This window comes from Cebus imitator, unplaced genomic scaffold (assembly GCF_001604975.1).
Source record: "Cebus imitator isolate Cc_AM_T3 unplaced genomic scaffold, Cebus_imitator-1.0 Scaffold325, whole genome shotgun sequence".
NCBI classification, from domain to species: domain Eukaryota; kingdom Metazoa; phylum Chordata; class Mammalia; order Primates; family Cebidae; genus Cebus; species Cebus imitator.
In genome coordinates this window covers 1,287,135-1,311,935 of record NW_016107640.1, presented here as the reverse complement: position 1 = coordinate 1,311,935, position 24,801 = coordinate 1,287,135, and the positions used below count along the sequence as shown (strand labels likewise).

General features: G+C 41.9%; 1 protein-coding gene and 1 pseudogene across 4 annotated transcripts in view; one reads left to right on the top strand and one right to left on the bottom strand.

The window, feature by feature from the left end:
* MYO5A (myosin VA) overlaps nt 1-23,258 on the bottom strand; it is a 214,798-nt gene extending 191,540 nt beyond the window's left edge. For 3 of the 4 annotated variants that reach the window (XM_017504603.2, XM_017504608.2, XM_017504612.2), the window contains exon 1: nt 23,003-23,097. In XM_017504603.2, coding sequence (XP_017360092.1) covers nt 23,003-23,029 — 27 coding nt within the window. In that variant the 5' untranslated portion in view covers nt 23,030-23,097. Of the gene's footprint in view, nt 1-23,002 lie in introns of all 4 variants that reach the window. The other variant, XM_017504607.2, reaches the window with a different exon arrangement.
* On the top strand, nt 116-1,032 carry LOC108286645 (annotated as a pseudogene).
* Nucleotides 23,259-24,801: the final 1,543 nt, after the last annotated feature.

Genomic DNA, 24,801 nt, shown 5'->3' with positions numbered 1-24,801 from the left:
TCACCATGTTGACCAGGATGGTCTTGATCTCTTGACCTCGTGATCCACCCGCCTCGGCCTCCCAAAGTGCTGGGATTACAGGCTTGAGCCACCGCGCCCGGCCTAGTTGTTTTTATTCTTAACAAGAAGTCCAAAGAAGGTTATCTCAGGGCTATTCTGGCAGCTCAGTAATGTTGAAAGAAGTCAGACTCGGTGGTTCCCATCGTCTTTGGGAGTTGTGGAAGTACAAATTTAAGACATATCCATTTTATTAGTTTATTTCTAAATGTAATGAAAGGTCCAGGGACAATTTGTGGGCCATTTAATTCAGGGACCCCAATTCGTATGTGGAGAACTCTCGAATATACCCAATGCCATGGGTTTCGGAGACCTGAAAAGCTCTGCAAGCCTCCAGGTGCTCAATGATTACCTGGCAGACAAGAGCTACATCAAGAGGTATGTGCCATCACAGGCAGATGTGGCAGTATTTGAAGCAGTGTCCAGCCCATTGCCTGCCGATTTGTGTCATGCCCTACGTTAGTATAATTACATCAAGTCTTACAAAAAGGAAAAGGCCAGCCTGCCAGCAGTGAAGATAGTTTTGGGCAAGTATGGTCTTGCGGATGTGGAAGACACTACAGGAAGCGCAGGTACAGATAGTAAAGATGAAGATGACATTGATCTCTTTGGATCTGATGAGGAGGAGGAAAGTGAAGAAGTAAAGTGGTTAAGGAAAGAACATCTTACACAATATGAATCAAATAAAGCCAAAAAACCTGCACTTACGGCCAGGTCTTCCATCTTACTAGATGTGAAACCTTGGGATGATGAGACAGATATGGCAAAATTAGAGGAGTGCATCAGAAGCATTCAAGCAGACAGCTTAGTCTGGGGCTCATCTAAATAGTTTCAGTGGGATAAGTAATTAAGAAACTTCAAATAAAGTGTGTAGTTGAAGACGATAAAGTTGGAATAGATATGCTGGAGGAGCAGATCACTGCATTTGACGGCTAGGTACAGTCCATGGATGTGGCTGCTTTCAACAAGATCTAAAATCCATACTGGATTATGGCATTTAAATAAAAGCTTTAAAGGTTTAAAAAAAAAAAAAAAAACACTTGAGACTCTTGGCTGGGTGTGGTGGCTCACACCTGTAATCCCAACACTTTGGGAGGCCAAGGCAAGCAGATCTCTTGAAGTCAGGAGTTTGAGACCAGCCTGACCAACACATGGAGAAACCCTCTCTCTCCTAAAAAATATGAAAATTAGCTGGGTGTGGTGGCACAAGCCTGTAATCCCAGCTACTCAGGTGGCTGAGGCATGGGAACAGCTTGAATCTGGGAGGCAGAGATTGCAGTTAGCTGAGATCACACCACTGTACTCTAGCCTGGGCAACAGAGTGAGACTCTTTCTAAAAAATTAATTAATTAATTAATTAAAATAAAATAAAAGGAATTCAGTCCTTTGGCTAGGTGAGGTGGCTCATGCTTGTAATTCCAGCAATTTGGGACGCCAAGGAGGATGGACCTCTTGAGGTCAGGAGTTCAACACTAGCCTGGCCAACATGGTGAAACTCTGACTCCAATAAATATACAAGATTAGCCGGCACGGTGGTATGTGTCTGTAATCCCAGATATAAACAGGTGGCTGAGGCATGAGAATCACTTGAACCCGGGAGAGGGAGGTTGCAATGAGCCAAGATTGTGCCACTGTTTCTGTCCCTTTTATGAGAGAAGCTATTTCTTTTTTTCCCTGTAAAGGTCTTTAAGAAGATTTCTGGTTATATCACATTAGCTAGGACTGAATCACACAGCTGGCCCTGACTGCAAGGGAAGTTAGAAAAAGGCGTATTTGTCTTCGAACGACTACAATAGAAAGAGAAATGGGTTTGGAACTGGCATGGGATTCAAGCAACAGTTTATAACACATGTCTATATTACACATAAAATGCTGATTATCTAGTTAATTACAACTGGGTCGAGGACCTTTAAAAGCCCTGCTTTAGAATACAGTTCTCCTTTCCACCAGAAAACCAGTTAAGAATACTGATGAAGGAGACATTAAAAAGGGACTGGAATGAAAGCTAGAGCTTTGTCAGATGGTGCTGACAGTGCTGAGTTGCAGACAGATTACAACTGAAAGAACATCCATAGCCAAATCCTATCTAGAATGAAGGGAAAATTGTACTAGTGTGCATAGCTGATGTCTTGAAACCTTCCAGAAATTTTAAGAATGTGATAAGGGCCTGGTGCAGGGACTCACACCTGTAATCCCAGCACTTTGGGAGGCCAAGGCAGGAGGATCACTTGAGCCTAGGGGCAGACCAGCCTGGACAACATTGCAAAGACCCAACTCTACAAAAAAAAATACAAAAATTAGCAGGGCATGGTGGCATGCACCTGTAGTCCCACCCAAAGTGGGAGGATCATCTGAGCCCAGGAGGTCAAGGCTGCTGTGAGCCATGATCCCACCACTATACTCTAGCCTGGGCAACAGAGTGAGGCTATGTCTCAAAAAAAGAAAGTGTGATAACTAGAGATCTATCTAGGGCTACCATTTTTAAAAATAAGAAAACAGATTTTTATAAATTATTTAAAATAGACAAGCCAATAATACTACTTAAGAGTTAACATTAATGGACTCTATTATGATATGCCAAGTTCTGCTTTACATCTATATGTATGTATCTAATCCCTCAACTGGCCTATGAGGTAAGTACATTCACTAACGTGCTTATGGTCACACAGGGAGAAGCTCAACCTAACTCTAGAGATCATGCCCTTCACCATATTCTATTACTGTTTATGATTTTATTTGTTCTCTTTGGTGTTTCTTATTCATTTTATGTATTTATTATTTAATCATCCAAATTTATAAAGTTTAACTCTTGTTCATAAATTGCAAACTGTCTTTCTCGACTTTCCTTCCATAGTATTTCTGGTTCACGCAAGTCCTAAAGTGGCAAAGCCGTTTCAATCACGTCTTTCAAAAACTTAGAATCGGATAATCCAAATGGATTGTGTAGCTAGTTTTTCAAAAGCTTTGACATAAATTACAACTAACGTTGTTAGGGTTTTATAAGAAAAAAAAAGTAGGCCGGGTGCGGTGGCTCAAGCCTGTAATCCCAGCACTCCCAGCACTTTGGGAGGCGGAGGCGGGTGGATCACGAGGTCAAGAGATCGAGACCATCCTGGTCAACATGGTGAAACACCGTCTCTACTAAAAATACAAAAAATTAGCTGGGCATGGTGGTGTGTGCCTGTAATCCCAGCTACTCAGGAGGCTGAGGCAGGAGAATTGCCTGAACCCAGGCGGAGGTTGCGGCGAGCCGAGATCGCGCCATGGCACTCCAGCCTGGGTAACATGAGTGAAACTCCGTCTAAAAAAAAAAAAAAAAAAAGAAAGAAAAAAAAAGTAGAACTAAGCTGACAAACCACCAAAAAAAGGCATCACAATACACAATGTACAAAAAACAAAAGTAGAAACATAAATATGTATCTATATTAATCCTATGTGTTCTAAATCCCTCCTCTGTTTCATCTACTGTGAGTTTGCTACCTCCATGGCACACTGGCCAAGATTACTTGTAGGCATACCATTGGTTCCCTGAATTATTGGGCTATTATGCCCCTTCCCAAGATAGTAACCTTGTTTACGCCACACATAGCTGGGAACACACATGTGGCTAATTACACCCAAATCTCTAGTCTCAAAGTACTGTACTTAGCTTTTTATTTTTAGGTTTTATGCTTTCCTTTTTCTTTACATCTTTATTCTTATGCTCCTAGAAATTTAGCTCCTGAACACACATAGGATCCTTGTATATTTTCAACAATACAATGAAATCCATATCTTATCTACCAAAAAAAACCATAAACCATATGTTATACCTTAATTTTCTCATATTCTCTTCTCATGTATTATTAAAATTAGAAGTGGATTAAGCTTTTTTCGTACTTTTTTTTTTGAGACTGTCTTGCTCTGTCACCCAGGCTGGAGTGCAGTGGTTTGATCATGGCTCAATGCAGCCTCAACCTCTCTGGCTCAAGTGACCCTCCCACCTCAGCCTCCAGAGTAGCTGGGACTATAGGCATGTGCCATCATACGCAGCTAATTTTTCAATTTTTTGTAGAGATGGGGTCTCACCATGTTGCCCTGGCTGGAATCAAACTCCTGGGCTCAAGCAATCCACCTGCCTCAGCTTCCCAAAGTGCTGGGATTACAGGCATGAGCCATAGCACCTGGCCAGATTAAACTCTTTTAATTTGCTCAAAGGCAGTGTCCTCATATTGGGTTGGAAAACCAAGATGATCATATATAAGAAAGGATCTTCCTACTTGTCTCTCCACCTGTTTTCCCCCAACTCTGGCTAATCTCTGTTTAATAATGTATCTTTAACTACTTGGAAGAAAACAAAAACAACAAAACTCCACGACAGCATGGTCAGCTGACAGATAGCATGTCAAATAGCATGAATAGCTGAAGGAAACAGTGATGGAATACAAACCTATTCTCTCTCTCCAATAATTCCTCCCTCCAATAATCTCCCTCCAATAGGTTGCTAGCAGACAACTCTATCTGGTATTTGCCACCATACTTGTAACACACAAATGTTTGCTTGCTAGGGCAACTGCATTTAAACTAAAGTATGACAGCTATAAATAAGACAATAAAATAGAGGCCATTTTTAGATTCCAACAAGCCAAAGTTCAGGCACTGCTCTCTTGAAAACTGTCACCAAAGGCAAAGAGAGAGCAGCCTCAAGAGGAAATAAGAGAAAATCACTACAATGCCTGAAGGATTCATATTGAAATCAGAGGCATCAGATGAGGATTGTAAAATGAATCAATAGCTTAAAAAGATCTCTGGCGAACAATCTGTGCCATTCTCCTTCTCTAATCTCTTGGAGGAAAAAAAAAAGAGCACAAAAAAACTCTAAAATCTTTTAATGAGACTATTATTCCATTAATTATTTGAGGCAGTTTTTGTTTCACTAGAATTAATTAACATAATCCTTCTACTTTCAGTTCCAGCTGCATCTGATGTCACTGCTATGGCAATGAAGAATGAAAACCAAAGGACAACTGGCTACTTAAGGAATGCAGTTGACTAAAATGAAGAGCATTCACAGAAGCAGTTCCCGTACTCTGGCTGAGACTGTATTTTTCTACATATAGCCCACACATTCTGAATAAACCCAAATCGATGCAATTTCAAACTTAGAAAACTTTAATTGCTGCCCCACTGATGCCATTTTCAAGATGGAATCATGTATAATAAACTACTCCATCTATTTCACCTATATATATATTTTTTTAAAAAATTAATTTAGCCTGTACTCACTCAGATCTATTAAATTTTGCCAGTCTTTGACAGTTACCTTAGAAAATCCTTTTAAACATAGCCAACAGGTGAGTCAAATAAGAATTTTTGGAAATGTTTAATGTTAAGGACAGCATTATTTTAAGAATCTAGGTCAAGGGTCCCCCATCCCTGGGTTTCGGGTCCATACCAGTCCCTGGCCTGTTAGGAACCTGACTGCACAGTACGAGGTGAGTGGTGAGCCAGTGAGCAATACCGCCTGAGCTCCGCCTCCCATCTGATCATTGGTGGCATTAGATTCTCATAGGAGCACAAACCCTATTATGAACTGCACATACAAAGGATCCAGGTTGCACACTCCTCATGAGAATGTAATTAATGCCTGATGATCTAAGGTGAAATCATTTCATCCCAAAACCATCCATCACCATCACCACCTCCACCACCCAGGTCTGTGGAAAAATTGACTTCCATGAAACCAGTCCCTGGTGCCAAAAGGTTGGGGATCACTGACCTAACTCTAATGTATAGAATGGCACAGATTACAATGAGTCACCTCTGACCCAAGGGAAGTAAATGCCTTCTGGCCAGCTCCTTAAAAGCCCTGGCCAGCTTCCCAGACACATTTCAGTTGTAAACTCATTATGAGAAACATTTAATTATGAAATTTGCAAACAGGGGAGCTTATTTGAAATACATTAACTAAACAACTCCTTTTCAGATCTTTCAAGATCTCAGTCTGCCTCAGATATTATTTCCCACATTACTTCTCCTAATTCACTACATGTGTTTTTTCCTTGAATAACTGCCTCTGCTGTATTTCTCCTTCCTTTAGCCTAAGTCAACCTTTCCATCTCTAAAGCCAACAGCTTCTGAGCAACCAGGCTATCCACCCATTAAACACGCATGCAAGGGCCTGACAAATCCTGAGTGCCTTTAATTACTCAGGGATAGTCTCTTCAGCTAACATGAGAATGTGTAGGTTATAATACAACTCATCCTGCCATACGGCTTCCAAAATACTGGAATAGGAAGGGATCCTTTACCCTCTCAGGTCGTAACTAACTGGCCCACTGATTAACAATCTTAACCTATCTAACTCTGTAGTTTGGAGAACTGCTTTCTAGTAAGCTGTTGTGCCTGCCGTACTCTGAAATCCCAAATACGTAATTATTATTATTATTATTTTTGAGACGGCGTTTCGCTCTTGTTGCACAGGCTGGAGCGCAATGGCATAATCTCGGCTCACTGCAACCTCTGCTTCCCGGACTCAAGCAATTCTCCTGCCTCAGTCTCCCAGGTAGCTAGGATTACAGGCATGTGCCACCATGCCGGGCTAATTTTGTATTTTTAGTAGAGATGGGGTTTCACCATGTTAGTCAGGCTGATCCTAAACTCCTGACCTCAGGTGATCCATCCACATGGGCCTCCCAAAGTGCTAGAATTGCAGGCTTGAGCCACCGCACCTGACCAATGTGTAATTATTTTTAACGATTTATTCCTGAGTTATTTGATATTCCTGATTTTTGTGTTTGTTTTTTGGTCTTCTAAGATCTAACTGGATTAATCTTAACACTGATATTATAATTCACCAAGTTTTTGTGCCAATATTGTTATAGTAGAAAAATGGGATGTTTGGCAATTACAGTCAAATTAATTAACTACTACAATTTATTTCTTTGTAAACAAATACACAAAGGCTTTGGTTATCTTCAGTTTAAATGAAAACTATCAAAAAATTAGAAGTCCTTATTATAGAGGTCTAGTTGAGTAACATATGACTAATTAATGCAACATAATACAGTACTGTGAGGTCATGAAAAAAACACACTGTAGAATAATACGTATTGGTATGGGAAAACCTTCACAATCTAGTTCTCAGATAAAACAATCTTGCTACAAAATAGTATGCATAAAATAAACCATTTTGCTAAAGAAAAATGTATATACGGAAAAAGATAAGGACATAAATCAATATATTAAGAGTATCTGAGGACAGTGAGATTACATGTACTTTTTTCTTTTGCATTTCAAAATGTTCCAAGATTCTACTCTGGACATTTATTATTTTTACACTTTTTAAAATAGTTTTTTTTTTTTTTTTTTAAAGGAAAAGAGCTCCCAAATGATTTTGAGAGTGATTTCCTATACTATTTCACACCTATTATTAGCAACGGTAATGGAACAACTTTTGCCATAGAAGAGTCTCAATTACATTTTAACATAAGTGAGGCAGTTTTTTCAGTTGCCTTTAAAAATATCAAAAAGGGCTGAGCAAGGTGGTTTATGCCTGTAATCCCAGCACTTTGGAAGGTGGAGGTAGATGAATCATGAGATCAGTAGATCAAGATCATCTCGGCCAACATGGTGAAACCCCATCTCTACTAAAAATACGAAAATTAGCCAGGCGTGGTGGCACATGCCTGCAGTCCCCAGCTATTCAGGAGGCTAAGACAGGAGAATGGCTTGAACCCAGGAGGCAGAGGTTGCAGTGAGCTGAGATCACGCCACTGCCCTCTGGCCTAGTGACAGAGTCAGACTCTGTCTCAAAAGAAAAGGCTGGGCTCAGTGGCTCACGCCTGTAATCCCAGCACTTTGGGAGGCTGAGGTGTGTGGATCACAAGGTCAGGAGTTCAAGACCATCCTGGCCAAGATGGTAAAACCCCGTCTCTACTTAAAATACAAAAAATTAGCCAGGTATGGTGGCACATGCCTGTAATCCCAGCTACTCGGGAGGCTGAGGCAGAGAATTGCTTAAACCCAGTAGGCGGAAGTTGCAGTGAGCCAAGATCACGCCACTGCACTCTTGGCTCACAACTGTAATCCTAGCACTTTGGGAGGCCGAGGCAAACAGATCACCTGAGGTCGGTCAGGAGTTCAAGACCAGCCGAGACAACATGGCGAAACCCCATCTCTCCTAAAAATACAAAATTAGCCGGGCACGGTTGAGCATGCCTGTAATCCCAGTTACTCGGGAGGCTGAGATAGGAGAATTGCTTGAAGCCAGGAGGCAGAGGTTGCAGTAAGCCAAGATCATGCCATTGCACTCCAGCCTGGGCAACAAGAGCAAAACTCCATCTTAAAAAAAAAAAGAGAGAGGACAACTGGAAGCACTGCAGACTAAGGAAAGTCATTTATAATGACATATTAAAACTGGCCAAGAGAAGAATAAAGTGGTTCCCATCCCAAGTGCCAAAGAGAGGGGGCAGTGAAAGAGATGAAGCTCATGAAAAGTTACTGATAAATAAGATAATCTGAATGATTTGATTTGTTAAATCCAGAAAACACAGATACAAAGAAGATTTGGACAAAACTTTCCAATGATAATTTACTGTAATTCCATTCATTCATACATTCAATCACTAACTTGGTACTTACTACATACCAAACACTGGTCTAGATGATGAGTCAAAAAATAAATGTGAACCACTGAATTATACACTTTATACAATGAATTGTATGGTATATGAATTATATCTCAAAAAAGTTGTCATTAAAACAAAACAAATGAGATATTTTCCCTGTGTTTCAGGAGCTCAGAGAAGCAAAGGGGAGACAGACAACTGCAATGCAGTGCAATAAGGGTTAGGACAGAAGTAAACTGAAAGGGCGATAGGAACACACAGAAGGAACATCTTAGCCGCACTGGGGTCTAGAAGAACTGATTCATGAATGAAAAGTAAGCCAAGAAGGGGAATGCTGCAAATGACAAGAAGGCAAAGTTGGCAAGCTCCTGACTTAAAGTAAAAACTGAATGCCAGGAGTGAAACATGAGAGATGAGGCAGGCCCAGGGCGAAGGCAGGTCATGAAGAGCCTATGTATTACAGCCTCACTGCTCAAGGTGTGGTTCTCAATTCAGCAACACAGACATCACCTGGGAGTTGTTAGAAATGCAGAATCTCATGCCCAGTCACAGAACTACTGAGTCAGAATCTTCTCTTTAATAAGATTCCTAGTAATTCAGATGGACACCAAAGTTGAGGAAGCATTACACTAACAAATTTACTCTCAGGACGAAATCCTATGGGGAATCATCAACGAATTTCAACCAGATAGTGACTTGATCAGATATGTGCATTACAAAGATCTCACTAGCAACAGAATGAAAAACAAATTATAGAAAGTAAAACCAAAGATTGCTTAGGAAGCTGTTTCAGGAACCAGAAAAGAACAAGGGACCAAGACGAGCATGGTGGTTCACACCTGTAATCTCAGCACTTTGGGAGGTCAAGGTGGGAGGATCACTAGAGCCCAGGAGTTCAAGACCAGCCAGTTCAAGGCCAGACCATGTTTCTAAAAAACAAAAAATTAGCTGGGTGTGGTAGCATGCAGCTACTATAGTCTCAGCTACTTGGGGGACTGAGGCAGAAGGATTACTTAGCTCACCAGGTCGAGACTGCAGTGAGCTATCATGACGCTGCACTCCAGCCTGAGTGACAGAGCAAGACCCTGTCTCAAGAAAAAAAGAAAAGACAAAAAAAAGATAAGGGCCCCATACAAAGCAGCAACAGTGCTAGGAAATGATAACAGATTAGGTGAGGTGCAAGGGTGCGGAGGGGGAAAGTAAATCAAGATGGTTCCTAAATTTGGGGGTTTGGGTTACTGGAGGGATAATGGTATCATTCACCAGACAGGGAAAAGAAATTATAGTAGCTAACATTTCTTAAATACGGGCCAGGCATTATTCTAAGTGCTTCCCATGAACTATCTCATTTAATCCTCATAACAACCCTATGAAATAGGTATTACCATCCCATCATACAGATGAAGAAACTAAGACACAGAGAAATTAAATCAGCTAGAATAGTATGAAGGAGGAGGGAGAGAGGAGGTGACAATCGATTTTGAATATGCTGGGTTTGGGATGCTTGTGAAGATGTCCATAAGGCAATTGTCTATAGGGATCTAGGTTTGTTGGGAGAGCAAGTAGACTGGAAACAGAGGTTTGGAAGTCATCAGCACAAGGCTGGCACCTCACTCTTCAGGAATGGATCAGGCCGCAATGAGAGGAGTGTAGGTCAAGAACAGAGCCCAGGAACATCAGTATCTAAGTTGCAATAGGAGGTAAGTGAGCTTATGAAGACAACGAAGCAGACAGGGAAAGAAGAATGACAGCTATAACAGCAAGGATAATAATAACTAATACTTGTAAGAATTTACTAAATATCAGTCACTATTCTAAGTATTTTTTAATATATTATAATTTAGTCATCATTAAAACCACATAAAGTAGGTTTTATTATCACCATTATAAAGATAAGGAAATTGAAGCATAAAGAGGTTAAGTGGCTTGCTCAAGGACACAGAGAAAGCGAATAGCGAAACCAGGATTCAAACCAAGTTCCAACATCTAGGTGTGGATTCCAAGCCCTTGATTTCTAGGATGTACTGCCTCGCTTTCAGAAGCCTGGGAGGGTTGGAAGCCAAGAAGCGAAATAGTTACAACAAAGCCCTCAGAATACTGTCTGTCCCACAGTAAAGTCTCATTAAATATTAATCACTATGATTTGATAGTTAACTGCCATGGAACCACACATTTGACTGAGCCACAGATTTTAGAAGAAAACAAGTAACAACTGTATAAGGTAAAAAAACAACAACAGAAAACAAGGCTTTACTGGAGGAAGAAAAGCAAAGAAACTTCCAAGGCTGCTAAGGCTTCAACTCAGTTTCCTATGGCTTTAGTGTCTAAGGCTCCACACAGTGAACCCTGGTCCAGGTTTGTGGCTACCACTATAAGCCTAGTCCTTTGGAAGGCCTCACTAATCCCAAAACACCTTCTGACTGCTATAAAGATTCCATTCCAGGGCGCTCTCCTTCAGCATTGGGAATATTTTGCTCCATTCCAACTGTTTTACAAAGCAAGTAGCTGATGCTTAAGGCCTCTTCCAGACAATGTTAATTTGTTCTAATTAGAAGGACATGTCTACAATGTCCTGATAACATATTATCAGGTAATTTTCAAACTAAAATTATATCAAGTATACTAATTCAGAAGCTTTATGTTTTTTCTCTTTTTAAATGATTTCTAGTTCAATTATTCTCTCTGGCACAGATTCATGCAACATCAAGAAACAGAGTGAATAAAAGCAACAATAATGACAATGGTCAGAAAAAGAAGTAGTTTCGATTTCTAAAAGGTTAAATTTTGTAAATGAATTTATATGTTTCTAGTCAAGAAGATTTCTCAAAGCAAAATAAAGGTATTAAAAAGCAGAAAGCAGCCGGGTGCGGTGGCTCACGCCTGTAATCCTAGCACTTTGGGAGGCTGAGGTGGGTGTATCACCTGAGGTCAGGAGTTCAAGACCAGCCTGGCCATCATGGTGAAACCCCATCTTTAAAAAAAAAATAAAAAAGCAGAAAGCATCTTCCAGAAGTGGGACATCTAGTCACCCTATCCCTCAGGCAATGCACATAAAGAGTGCTATTTTTAAAATAAAATGAATGTGAATGCCCTATCCTGCATAAATATAAATGCTAATTCTTGCCAGGGAGACTTGAATTCTAAAATTGACTAAAACTGACTAAGCAGACTTATGAACAAAGATGCTCATCATAATGTATCACTTGCAGTAATGAAAAATGCCCAGCGGTAAATAAACTTTAGTATATTATGCTGCCATTAAAAAGATTTTTAATGGGCCAGGCGTGATGGCTTATGCCTGTAAGCCAAGCGCTTTGGGAGGCCAAGGCGGGAGGATCACCTGAGGTCGGGAGTTCAAGACCAGCCTGACCAACATGGTGAAACCCCATCTTAAAAAAAAATTTTAAAAATTAGCCAGCCGTGGTGGCAGGTGCCTGTAATCCTAGCTACTCCAGAGACTGAGGCAGGAGTATTACTTGAACCCGGGAGGTGGAGGTTGCAGTGAGCTAAGATCGTACCACTGCCCTCCAGCCTGGGCAACAACAATGAAACTCTGTCTCAAAAAATATATAGACAGATATATTTTTTTCAATGATTATTTGATATCAATTCTCACAATACATATTAAGTTTAAAAATCATTTTAAAAATCGTTACCATTTGTGAATACAGACAAAAGACATAAAGTAAATCAACAGTTGACAATGATTATTTCTAGGTGGTATAATTTGTTTATTTTAACTTTCTTCCTTTACATTGTTCTGTATTATCCAAATAATTCAGATTAGCTAAAAGGTAGCATTTCTATAAGCAGAAAAAAAATGCTTATAAATCAACTTTTTAAAAAAGTTTTTCCAATTAATCCTAATTTTCTAATTAACTTCTTCCTACTTTTTCTTACCCTAATCGAAGGTTTAACATCTAGATTAGTGGTTTCAAGGGTGTGTGTGATTCTCCTCCCCAACCCCACCACCACCCCAAAATACCCAGCAATGTCTGTAGGCAAAACTGGTTATCACAACTAGGGATGGAGGGTATCTTGGATGTCACCCATAAAGGTCAGAGATTCGGCTAAACATACTACAATACATAGGAGAGCCACCCCTCCCACAAAAAAAGAATTATCCAGCCTACCATCAATGGTGCAGAGGTTGAGAAATTTTGGTCGAGGATCAAAAAAATGAGTATAAACAGTACGAGTGGGTTAAAATGCAATGGTAACTCTGAGGGGTTTAACTTTTTCATTTCTAAAATAAGAAATATACATTCTGACTTTATGAAAATTTAATCTAGGTTGTGGACCCAAAATCCTTATTATTAAGATACACATTTCCCAATTTTACAGACAACATCTCCAGAAAATTCCTGCTTCCAACCCAACAATGCTACTTATCAAACTAGAAGATTTTTTTTTCTGAGCTTAAGCACAGAGAGACCCATTCTGTGTAAAAGCTGTTTAAGTACTGGCACAAAAATAGTTTTAAGGTGAGTTCATATCTTTAAAGGAGTATCTTAGTCATTTTATTGTAATGTAGACCAGCATGGTAAGCTAAAAACTAAGGTTGAACTAGTCTAGTCTAACTAGTCTAAAACTAGTCTAACACGAAGGTGTTTATTTGAAACACACACACACACACTCACATACATAGAAAATGATTTATGCAAACTCATAAAAAATTACTTCCTTTATGATGTCAGAAAAGGGAGTGGTAATAAAGCAAAAGCACAAATGAAGTTCTGTCCTCAAGCTAAGTTAAGAAATAACGATTCACTCTTTAGTAACTTATTTTACTCCATTATAGGTGTGGGGCATATATATATATATATATATATATATATATATATATATATACTTGGTTATAACAAATAACAGAGCATAAGGGAGATAAAGAAGTTGAAAGGGTGGAAGGAAGAGAGCAGAAGACAGACCACCACCAGACATTAACAAGGGATGACGGACAGACAAAAAAGAGGGAACAAGAAATTGTGCAACTTATCTCTGAATGAAAATGGGGGAAGAGAATAATGTATCCAAGCAAGGATGTGAATAAAATAAGGGAAAATAAAATGCTGAGGAAATACGGTAGAAAGAAAGCAGGAAGAAAGGTAACATAGGGTTCATAGCCCCAAAATTAAGACTGAACAATGGCTGGGCACGGTAGCTCTATCCTGTAATCTCAGAACTTCGGGTATAATTAAGTGGGGGAATTGCTTGAAGCCAGGAGTTTAAGACCAGCCTGAGAAACAAAGTGAGAGTCTGTTTCTACAAAAATTTTAAAAATTAGCCAGGCATGGTAGCACGTGCCTACAGTCCCACCTACTCGGGAGGCTAACCTGGGAGGACTGCTTGAGCCCAGAAGTTCGAGGCTGCACTGAGCTATGTTCATGCTACTGCACTCTAGTGTGGGAAACAGTATGAGACCCTGTCAAAAAATAAAAATAATAATAAATGAAAAATAAAAATAGAAGACTGAATAAAACTAATTTTCAAAATTTTAATTTCTATCATGCTATTAGTAACATTTGCTTGCACCAGTGCTCCATGGCTTTTCTTTTTCTTTTTCTTTTTTTTTGAGATGGAGTCTTGCTCTGTTGCCCAGACTGGAGTGCAGTGGGGCGATCCTGACTCACTGCAACCTCTGCCTCCCGGGTTCAAGCCATTCTCCTGCCTCAGCCTCCTGAGCAGCTGGGATTACAGGCACATGCCACGCCTGGCTAATTTTTGTATTTTTAGTAGAAATGGTGTTTCACCATGTTGGCCTCGCTGGTCTTGAGCTCCTGACCTCGTGATCTGCCCGCCTTGGCCTCCCAAAGTGCTGGGATTACAGGCGTGAGCCACGGTGCCTGCCTGGCTTTTATTTTTCAATCCAAAATGATTCTCTAGGGGAAAGATTATCTAATGTCCTCCTGGTCAAGCAAAATCTCCCATTCTTCTGCTCAAAGATCAGAAAAGGAGAGGTAGAATTCACTCACTATCAATTTTCGGTGACTTATTCACAGCAGACATGGACTGATGGTAGCTGTTTATTTTGTCTGCCTAGCACTATTCCTTCTGATGGCAAACAGCTCACATTCATCCCATGAGGTTGGAGTGAGATTAGCAATAATGGTGCCCTGTCCTCCCCCTGGCCTCTGGGGCGAGCACAGACTTGACCACTCATAGTGCTCCTCCCCTACTGCCTACAGGCAGCAGTTAAAGGAGAAGGCACATGACCAGAATTCCTCTATCAGGCTATCTTCCTCCAGTCCCAATGCTGTAAGATCATGTGATCTGCAGGTGCCACTAACCATCTTTCAACCCTAAAAAAAGCTGTCCTGAGGATGAAACCAGTGTCAGATAGCACATGAGAATCAGTGATAGAGAGCCCCAGTGACCATGTCTGAGCCTTGATTCCAGCCATGCCTAAATTTTTAAGTCATATGAGCAAATAAACTCCTCTTTGTCTTTGAGCTTGATTTCTGTTTTTTCCAACAAAAACAGCTCTGGCTGGTAAACTGATTAACACTGTTAAAGAGAGGGTTGGTAAGTCAGTGTGCCAGAATTATCATCCATAAATTACCCAGGGCCTCTCTATTTACATCCTGTACCTCAGCTAATATCATAATTTGAGGTACTGACTTTCAGAAATGTAAAACTTAATGTTTAAAGTAGAGATTCATTTAAAATGGCATATATTTATTTGTTTCAAGATCTAAAAAGTATCCCTACTAAACTGAGATTTGATGTTACAAACTTCTACTATTCTGGATGTTAAATACTCTACTGTATTCCCAGCTTACATTAATCTTTCTAAACTAGAGAGTTCTATACTTTTAATCTATCTAGCCTCTTCACTACTCTGATCATTTTATTTCTCCTATTCTAAAAATTCTAATTTCATGTATATCTGTCAAGAAACAGAAATCCCAACCACACATGCAGGATTCCTGGCCAGGACAATACAAAAAATGCTTTTGTATATGTGACAAAAGACGAACAAAACCTGTCTTTTCTGAATGTCCAGTCTCCCTCCAGTCCAGCATTTTGCCCACATTTTTGGCCACAGTAGTAGATTAGGCCAAAGAAGGTAGATAATATGGTCTTCAGGAACGTTCGTGATCACTTAGTGTATTATGTACAATGCACTTCTCCCTTGATTTCAATCAAGTTTAGAACCATTATTTTGAAATAAAAAAATAATCACATCATCCCTAAATTCTACAACTGGGAAAAAGTCTTTGCTGTACAAAGAGATATTTAATGCTAATGTCTGCTAGTTAAAAAGAATTCCAAGTGAGGAGGCCTTAGAAGAGAAATGGAGAATGTCTGACGCTTGAAGAAGCCAGGGATAAGTTTCTGCAAAGTTTAGGTTGTATCAGCACAAACTCAGACTGATGTTACAGCCAAGACAGATGGCGAAGAGGAACTGTTAAAGGGCAAAATTAACCAAAGGGCATTTCAGAAGGCATCAAAGGCAGACATCATTAATAAAGACAACGTGGTCAGTGTGGGAAGGAAAGATTGAAAACCATCTAACCTCCTTTTACATCCACTTCCACCTCCCACTGAAAATGAAACTCCACAGCCATGACCTCCAATGCCAGGCATTTGTATTAAGTATCTCCACTGGTTGGGTTAAGGTGGAACCATAGCATTCATTTTGGAAAAACCAAAAAGAAGAAAACTCTTCCTTCTACCCTAATGAGGAAGCATAACTCCAGTATGCTCCTTGAAGATGTTGGGGATGACAAGAGACTAAGCATAAGGGAACTTCTGGGATGATAAAAATGTTCTGCATCTTGTTTGTGGTGGTGGTTACATGACAGAATATAGGTATCAAAACTCATCAAACTGTACACTTAAAATGAGGGAATTTTCATGTATATTATATCTCAATAAAGTTGATGAAAGACTGAGAGTTGGGGTGGTGCTGGGGTAGAAAACGACAAACTCCCCAGGAAGACAAATGGAACAAGTCTAGGAAGACCACTGTGGGATGGAGGACATGCCTTCAGGTGGGGTGGGAGAAGTGGAATTGCCCACATAATATTTTGCCTACAGCCAGACTTTACTCCATAGATAAGCCAGAAGTTTATACTTCTAACAGCATTTCGTACTTCACTGGTGAATTGCCTGAAGTGGAGACAAATGAATCCAAGTCTATCCTGCAATGGACCACATACTCCTAAATTCTCCCAATGGAGGCAAAATTCATAAAATGAAAAACGGAGAAGCTAAATTACCCTCTGAGATAAGAAGTAGAGTAAGGCAGATTATCTCTCCCCTCCCACATTCTTCCATACACGAGTTAGCATTTCCTGTCACCCCTCCCCTGAGGTTGTAGTTAAATCCGTGGAAGTCCATTCATAAATCTTCCTCCAGTTCTCTTTCACTATTAAAAAAAAAAAAAAAAAAAAAGCTAAAAGTACCAGGAAGATTTAAACTATGTGGCAGCAGCAATTCTCATTAGAATTTAAAACTATCTGTAATCTTTTCTGGGCAATACACAAAACTTTCACACTTCAAGAAACAGTAACAAATTTCAAGAGGAAATAATGAGCATTTTGCATTGTTCATGCTGTCTAAAGAAGTATTTCTTAGTAGCATTCAAGTTCCATAGAGGCAGTCAAAATTCATGATGAAAGAGGAATTAACTTTCAGTTTCCAGGGCTGGAGCTACTGACAATATGTCACCCTACTCCCCGCTCCTTCCCATCTTAGATATAATCCATCTCAGAGAGACCTGTCTCTCAGATTTGTCCTCTTCTTTATCATACCTTCTGCCTCTGCCTCAGTCCACCAGACATTCATCACTTCACACTTTGTTTCCTGAAAGTTCCCTGGTCTCCCTGGTCCCTGGCTCCCAGTTCTATTACTCATTCTGTTCAACATGCGTTTACTTGTTTAACCACATCTTCATACCCTGCTTCGTCCTTACAGGTGGACTAATCATGCCAAAACATTATTTTCATTCCATCCCTCCCCTGTTTAAGTATTCACTCAACAGATATTCAATGAGCAGCTATTCTGTGTAAAACACTCTGCTAGACTCTACAAGAGATGAACAAAACAGCATCTCAGTGGGCTTAGAGTGTCATAGGAGTGGTAAACATATATACAAATTCAGTAATCATAATAAGACGGAAACATGTTTGGATCATTAAGACAGAGAAAAAAAGAGTACTAGTGGGGATTCCAACTCTGAGCTATCAGCTGGATGTCAATTGAAATTAGAATTGATATAGATGAAGTCGAATGTGAAAGACAAGAAAAAAGATACAGAGGTTTCCAAGCTGAGAAACTAGGAGAACAGAAATGCCTTTAACAGGTCTGGGGACACCAGGAGGAAATTCAAATGGAAAGGGCGTGACAGCTAATGTCCTTGCCAAACTCCACATTAGAGCACATGATCAGAGATGAGATTTCTGTTCCGCTTTAAGATGTTAGAAGCAGTCTGAGAAATACAGTCTCAACATAAAAATATTGGAATTTCCAGGATCAATAGTTTGAAGAGACAGTGGCATAAAATATAAAAGTGGATCTATCCCAGAAAAAATCTAGGTCATGTGGCTCTTGTACATGTGAGAGGAATGGAAGGTTACACATATACAATCTACTGACCTAAACAGCTATTTCATCTAGGCAAGCTAATAGGCTTTGCAAATGTGGAATTTTAGATTGTCCTTGCACTGTCACAATACTCAGCATCTTAGCACACATAGGGACCTTCTAATCAAACAGCTTCAGCTAAAAACAAAACAGAAAAGTAAACAAAAAATTAAAACTTTTTTAAAATTAAAAATAAGCCAGGCATAGTGGCTCAAGCCTGTAATTTCAACATTTTGGATGGCCGAGGCAGGAGGATCGCTTGAGCTGAGGAGTTAGAGACCAGCCTGGGCAACATAGCAAGACCCTGTCTCTATAAAAAAGTACAAAATTAGCTGGGTGTGGTAGCATGTGTCTGTAGATTCAGCTACCCAGGAAGGTGAGGTGGGAAGATGTCTTGAGCCTGGGAGGTTGACACTGCAGTAAGCCATGTTCACACTACTCCAGTCCGGACAACAGAGGGAGACCCTGACTCAAAATAAATAAATTAATGAAATTAAATTAAATAGGCTGGATGTGGTGGCTCATGCCTGTAATCCCACACTATGGGAGGTAGAAGCGGGAGGATCACTTGAGTACAGGAGTTTAAAACCAGCCTGGGCAACATACTGAGACCATCTCTAGCAGAAATTTAAAAATTAGCTGGGTGTTTGGCACGTATATGTGGCCCCAGGTACTCGGGAGGCTAAGGTGGAAGGATAGCTTGAGCCCAGGACTTAAAGGCTACAGTGAGCCATGTTCACTTCACTGCACTCCAGCCTGGGTGACACGGTGAGACCCTGTCTCAAAAAGATAAAAAATTTAAAACAAACAAACAAACAACAGCTTCAGGTAATCTTGACCATTCTACAGCATTTATGGTGCTATCCATGGTGTCTGGGAACATGATGAGAGGAAGAGCATGCCATTCATTATAATGCTGCTGGAAATCCTTCTAGGTCTAATTGACATACCCTACTTCACAAATGTGCAACTGCTTATGAGTGATGTACGATCACCCACAAAAGCACCTATGGCTGACGTACAATATAAATATCCACTGGCAAGTCAAGACTAGCAATATTTTCAAAATCAGAAGCAATCAGATATCATAATTTCCTTCAATTCTTTCAAAAGCAAGGCAGGCTGACCCACAAACAAACCAACATACTACTCTGCGAATAAACCAAAAACCATTGAATAGTACACTTTAATTTGTTGAATTATATGGTATGAGACTCATATCTCAATAAAGCTGTTATTTTTAAAAATCAACAAAACATGTTTTAACCAAAATATTAGTTTCCAGAAATGGTATCCCAAGAACCTAGCTATTGCCCTTAAAATGCTTATACTGCTGGAAAAATTTACAAATAGAAGTCTTGTTAAAGTGCTGTGACAAAACCATTAACATTCTGGCTGAAAAGAAGAAACTGAACAGTCTCTTCCCCTTCACTATATAACAGGAGCTGATCTGTATCACACATCACAATCTGTCTTTAAGATCTGAATGACATTTTTTTCAAATGGCATTTTTCAGATTTAACTACAGTGTTGAATACCATAAGTATGGCATGTCACTAATACATCTTTCTTTATAATCTGCCCTAGAACCTCCTTCCTATAACCCTCTGCAAGGGAAAGATCCTTGTGCTTATCCACTGATACTACTTCTAATGGTTTTCCTATTCCTCTAGTAATTACAATCCTAGTTTTTATTTCTGGAATTAGCTCAACCTTCCCCATGTCTCAACCCATTCTCTAAATTCTACTAATAAATATCACACCAGCTGTCTGCCTGCTGTTGATGTAACAGCAGGTTATTTATGCCCTTATAGATTCAAAGTGGGTCAAGAATGTAAGAAGCAAACTATAAGCCTGTTGAGGGAAAGGACTGTATCTTGTTCACTGTTAGATCCTCTCAACATTAAGCAAATTACCTGATACAGGATGCCCGATAAGCATTTCTGCTTGCCATTAAGCTAAGGACCATTCGATAAAAGAATCAGCCAACAAATAATCAAGTGACCAGACTATTATTAATTAGGCATAGTGTATTTAGGAGAAGGCAGTATAAGCCTCAATCCATTTCAGTCTTGATCTCTAAGCCAGTCTGTCTTTATAACGACAAAGAGGTTAAAAAAAAATTTTTTTGAGACACAGTCTTACTCTGTTGCCCAAGATGGAGCGCAGTGGCACAGTCACAGCTTACTGCAGCCTCAACCTCCCAGGCTGAAGTGATCCTCCTGCCTCAGCTGATCCTCTTGCCTCAGCTCTAGGTAGCTAGGACTACAGGGGTGACTACCACACCCAGCTGGTTTTTAAATTTTTTTTTTTTTTTTTTTTTTTTGAGACAGGCGCTCTTATCACCCAGGCTGGAGTGCAATGCGTGATCTCAGTTCACTGCAACCTCCGCCTCCCAGGTTAAAGAGACTCTCCTGCCTCAGCCTCCTGAGCGGCTGGGACTACAGGCATGCGCCATCACGCCTGGCTGATTTTGTATTTTTAGTAGAGACAGGTTTTCACCATGTTGGTCAAGATGGTCTCAAACTCCTGACCTCAGGTGATCCACCAGCCTCAGCCTCCCAAAGTGTTGGGATTACAGGCATGAACCATCGTGCCCAGCCTAATTTTTTAATTTTTTGTAAATACCAGGTCTATGTTCCTCAGGCTGGTAAAAGGTAAATTTTAAAACAGATTGTGATAAAGCTGTGACAGAAGCCCAAAACTTTACCATTTAAAAATCACATCTTTTCAATTTTTTCTCCCAAGTTATCTTGGGGGAAAAAAGCATTCAAAACCCAACAACATTTATTATACAGTCTTTAGTTAAGCAGTCTCGTACTAAGTAGCTGAAAGATGATGGCTCACCATAAGAATCGGGGCGTGTCCAATCTTTTGGCTTCCCTGGGCCACACTGGAAGAAGAATTGTCTTTGGCCACACATAAAATACACTAACTATAGCTGATGAGCTTTAAAAAAAATGCAAAAAAATAAATCTCATAATGTTTTAAGAAAGTTTTCGAATTTGTGTTGGGCCACATTCAAAGCCATCCTGGGCCCGCATGTGGCCCACGGGCTGCGGTTTGGACAAGCTTGATATAGAAAAAGTGGAGGGGAGGGGCTACACAAAGTAACCAATGAGTGTTTACAGACTGTTATCTCTTCATGTGAAAATGATTTTGATATTTCTTAGTATCTACCTCATAAGTTCCTTATGAGGACTATGAGTTCATATTTTTAAAACACTTAAAACAGTACCTGGCACATAGTAAGCACTATATTAAGTGTTAGGTTACTTTTAATCAATTTCCAGCTGCATTCATTCATATGTTAGAAATATACAACACCTGAAGAAATTAATAGATTTAGAGAGAAGTTCCAATTGTACAGTCCTTAAATCTAACTAGAAACAAAGAGGTCTCAGAGAATGTTTGATGCAAGCTCCTCATTTCATGTCTGAGGAGATTAATCATATATCTCATATTTGTAGAGAAATTCATAGGTTACAAAAAGCTTTCACAACTATTATTAAATTTGATCCTCACAACAGCTTGTAAGAGATGCAAGGCAAATATAATTAACTCCATTTACACATGAGGAAATCGAACCAGAGATGTTAAGTGACTTGTCCAAGGTCACAGTAAGTGAAAAGGTTTCAGCTTGAATCCAGGTTTCTTGATGTCCAGTCGAGACTTCTTTCCTCTATAAAACACACTGCAACTTGGGCTCTGGACTTGAGTCACATTCGGAAACAATGATTTCAGTAATTACAGGACCCTAAATGAAAGTTCTATTGCAAGAGCTAATGTGAAAAGGCAACTCTATTAACTGAATGTAGAAGTAATCCATAGTTGGCAAAACATCTACCTAAAAATGAGTGTATAGCATAAAATGCCATGATTACATATATTCACAAAGGACACCACAAATCTGCACAGCACTCAAGTGACAGTCCTCCATAATAGGCCATTCAGAGATTACCAGACCCTGAGAATATTGGTGTCAGTCTAAGAAAGAAAAGACTGCCACTTCCCTTAAACCAAACCCAGAAGGGAAAGGCTTGCCCCAGAGGATGGTGAAGACATGGAGCCTAACAAGGCTCTGCGGGATTACACGCAGGTTGCAAACTCCCAGCGACAACTGAGTATCGACCCTCCCAGTAAGTGAATCAGCTCGCGTTCATCCGGCAGCATCTTCCCCCAGGGCTCGCCACCCCCAGCGCAGCTAAACCGGGGAGCTAAAGGTGAATGAAAATCGACGGCCACCATTTGTAGGATTCAAGATAACCTCACAGAAAGGCTGGCTGGCGGTAGAAGCGGCACCGTATACCAACACAGGACGTTATTTTAAGCGCGTGTCCCCACGAGAGAAACCATGGGTTCTACCGGAGCAAGCATCTCCCACCCGCAGGGAATTTTCCAAAGCCAAGCAGGAGGGGAGGCAAGCCCAGCCCAGGCCCTCCCTGCTAAATCCACATGGGCCCTCTTTCCACTTGAAAGCCCGCTCTGCCCCCAGCTCGAGCAGCGCGGCAGAGGGCCTGGGAGACCCCCGAGACTGGCCTCGCTCTGCCGCCTTAACCATCTTGCCGGAAAGAGGAAGGTGCCGCAGGGGGCGACCGGCGGGTAGGGCCGAGGGTTCAGAGGCGCTGAAAGGGGTGGCGCTGGCGGGGCCCACCCGGGCCCCGCGCTCCCGCCCCTTCCCCAGCCTGACAGCTGTCGGCGAGGGCAGCGCTGCCCAAGTCCTCGACGCCGGCCGCGGGGTGCCTTACCTTTGTGTAGAGCTCGGACGCGGCCATGGCTGGCTCCGCGCGCCTACGCCCCCCGCCTGAGCGGAGGCCGCACCACGCCTGGGCGGCAGCCCGCACGGACTAGGAAGCGCCTGCAGCCGCCGGCAGGGAAACGGGCAGGGCGGGCCGCGCAGGGCGGGGCGGGGTGGGGCGCCTCAGGCGCTGGCGGCCAGCAGGGGCCTCGCCATCACTCTCGGGCTCGCCGCGAGCAGCCGCGAGAGCTCCGCCTGTCCGGGGTCCTGGGGGTCGCCGCCGCCGCCGCCGCCGCCGCAGCCACCTCGGCGGCCCGCGATGCTGCCGCCGCCGCTGCCGCCGCCGCCGCCGCCCTGTGCATTGTGGGAGCGGGAGGAGGCTGCGCTCCAGCGCTGCCACGGCGGCTGCTCCGGGCTGTCTCGGGCTCACGCTGCCTCCCATCGGCTGCGGGCACAGAGCATCATCATCAGCCGGCCAGCCGGCGCCGCCACCGCCTCCCGCGCTGCCGAGGCCCCGAAAATCGCCCGGGCCCCGCGTCCCGAGGGAGCGGCACACCACAGGCGCCCCCACCCCGAAGCGAGCCCGGAACTGTGCGACTAAGCCCAGCTCCCGGGGAGGGCAGTCATAGCAGGGGTTGTCACTGTGTCCGGATAAACGATGAGAGACTTCAGGCTGCTCCTCCCTTCCTTCCAAGCATTCCTAGGGAGAGGATTTAGAAGAAGCCCTCTTGACAGACTGTAGAATAACCCGAACTGCAGAAGAGCCTAGTCAGCAGCAGTGACTCTGGAGCTGGGCAGTGCAGGACCAGGAATTTGAGGTTAAGGATGATCACCAAGGTCACTTCGAGCACCTCGAGGTCTGCAGCAAAGACGTCAAATGATGCCAGAGGGCAAGGGCCACTTCAAGTTACAGAAACTTAAGTGACTTTGAAAAGATAGCCTCCGGAGACACCCCGGGTGCCTCTTTCCTATACCTGTGCGTTTGCAGAGATGGAACTACCCTACTGTCCCAGCCTTCTTTCCTGTCCTGTTCTCTCCTGGTGATTTTTTGGCTCCATCGTGGCACCTGAAGTTGATCCGGATGCCACCTGAAAATGACAGAGGACTTATATGGAAAATCTGTATCTACAGTTTGACTCAGCATCGAAGGTCAAAGCCTCCCTCACTCTCCTCACAGTGATCCTTACACATTGAGCAGAAGAATAGTGTCTTTCTACTCCCAACCATGTGCTATCTTCACCCTCTATCTTCTCCCCACCCTCATTTTCGTTTCTGGTTGAATAATCTTCATATATATATATTTTATCCCTGCCTCTTTGTAGTGCCCTCATCTCTCGTTTCTTTGAACTAAAACTAGTCCCCAGTGCCTGTCATGGTCATCTGGGAGACCGTTTCTATCAAGAGCAACTCTCATGGCTGGGGCCCCCGGTTGTGTGTGTTGTGTGTGTTGTGTGCCTATTTGGGGAAAGATCATTCACTGAAAGGAACAGGGGGCCAGTCCTCACTCGCTGAACTCAGACCTCTCCTCTTGGCCCACCATCCCCACAGAAATACTAGAGGGAATGGCTACAGAGTTGAAAGCCCTGCAGATTTGTCTCTCTTCCTTCCCATTCTAAAACCAAAGCACTTTCATGTTTCTGGGTCCAACCCCATCTTCACCAAGACAAAAAAAGAGAAAACTTGGGCAGTGATGAGCAGAGGAACAGGAGTACTGGACTGAGATTTAGGAGGCCTGGCTCCTACGCCTTGCAGTTTCTTCATACCGTGTGCAAGGTGGTAACCACTTTGCCTGTTTTCTCACCTTCAGAT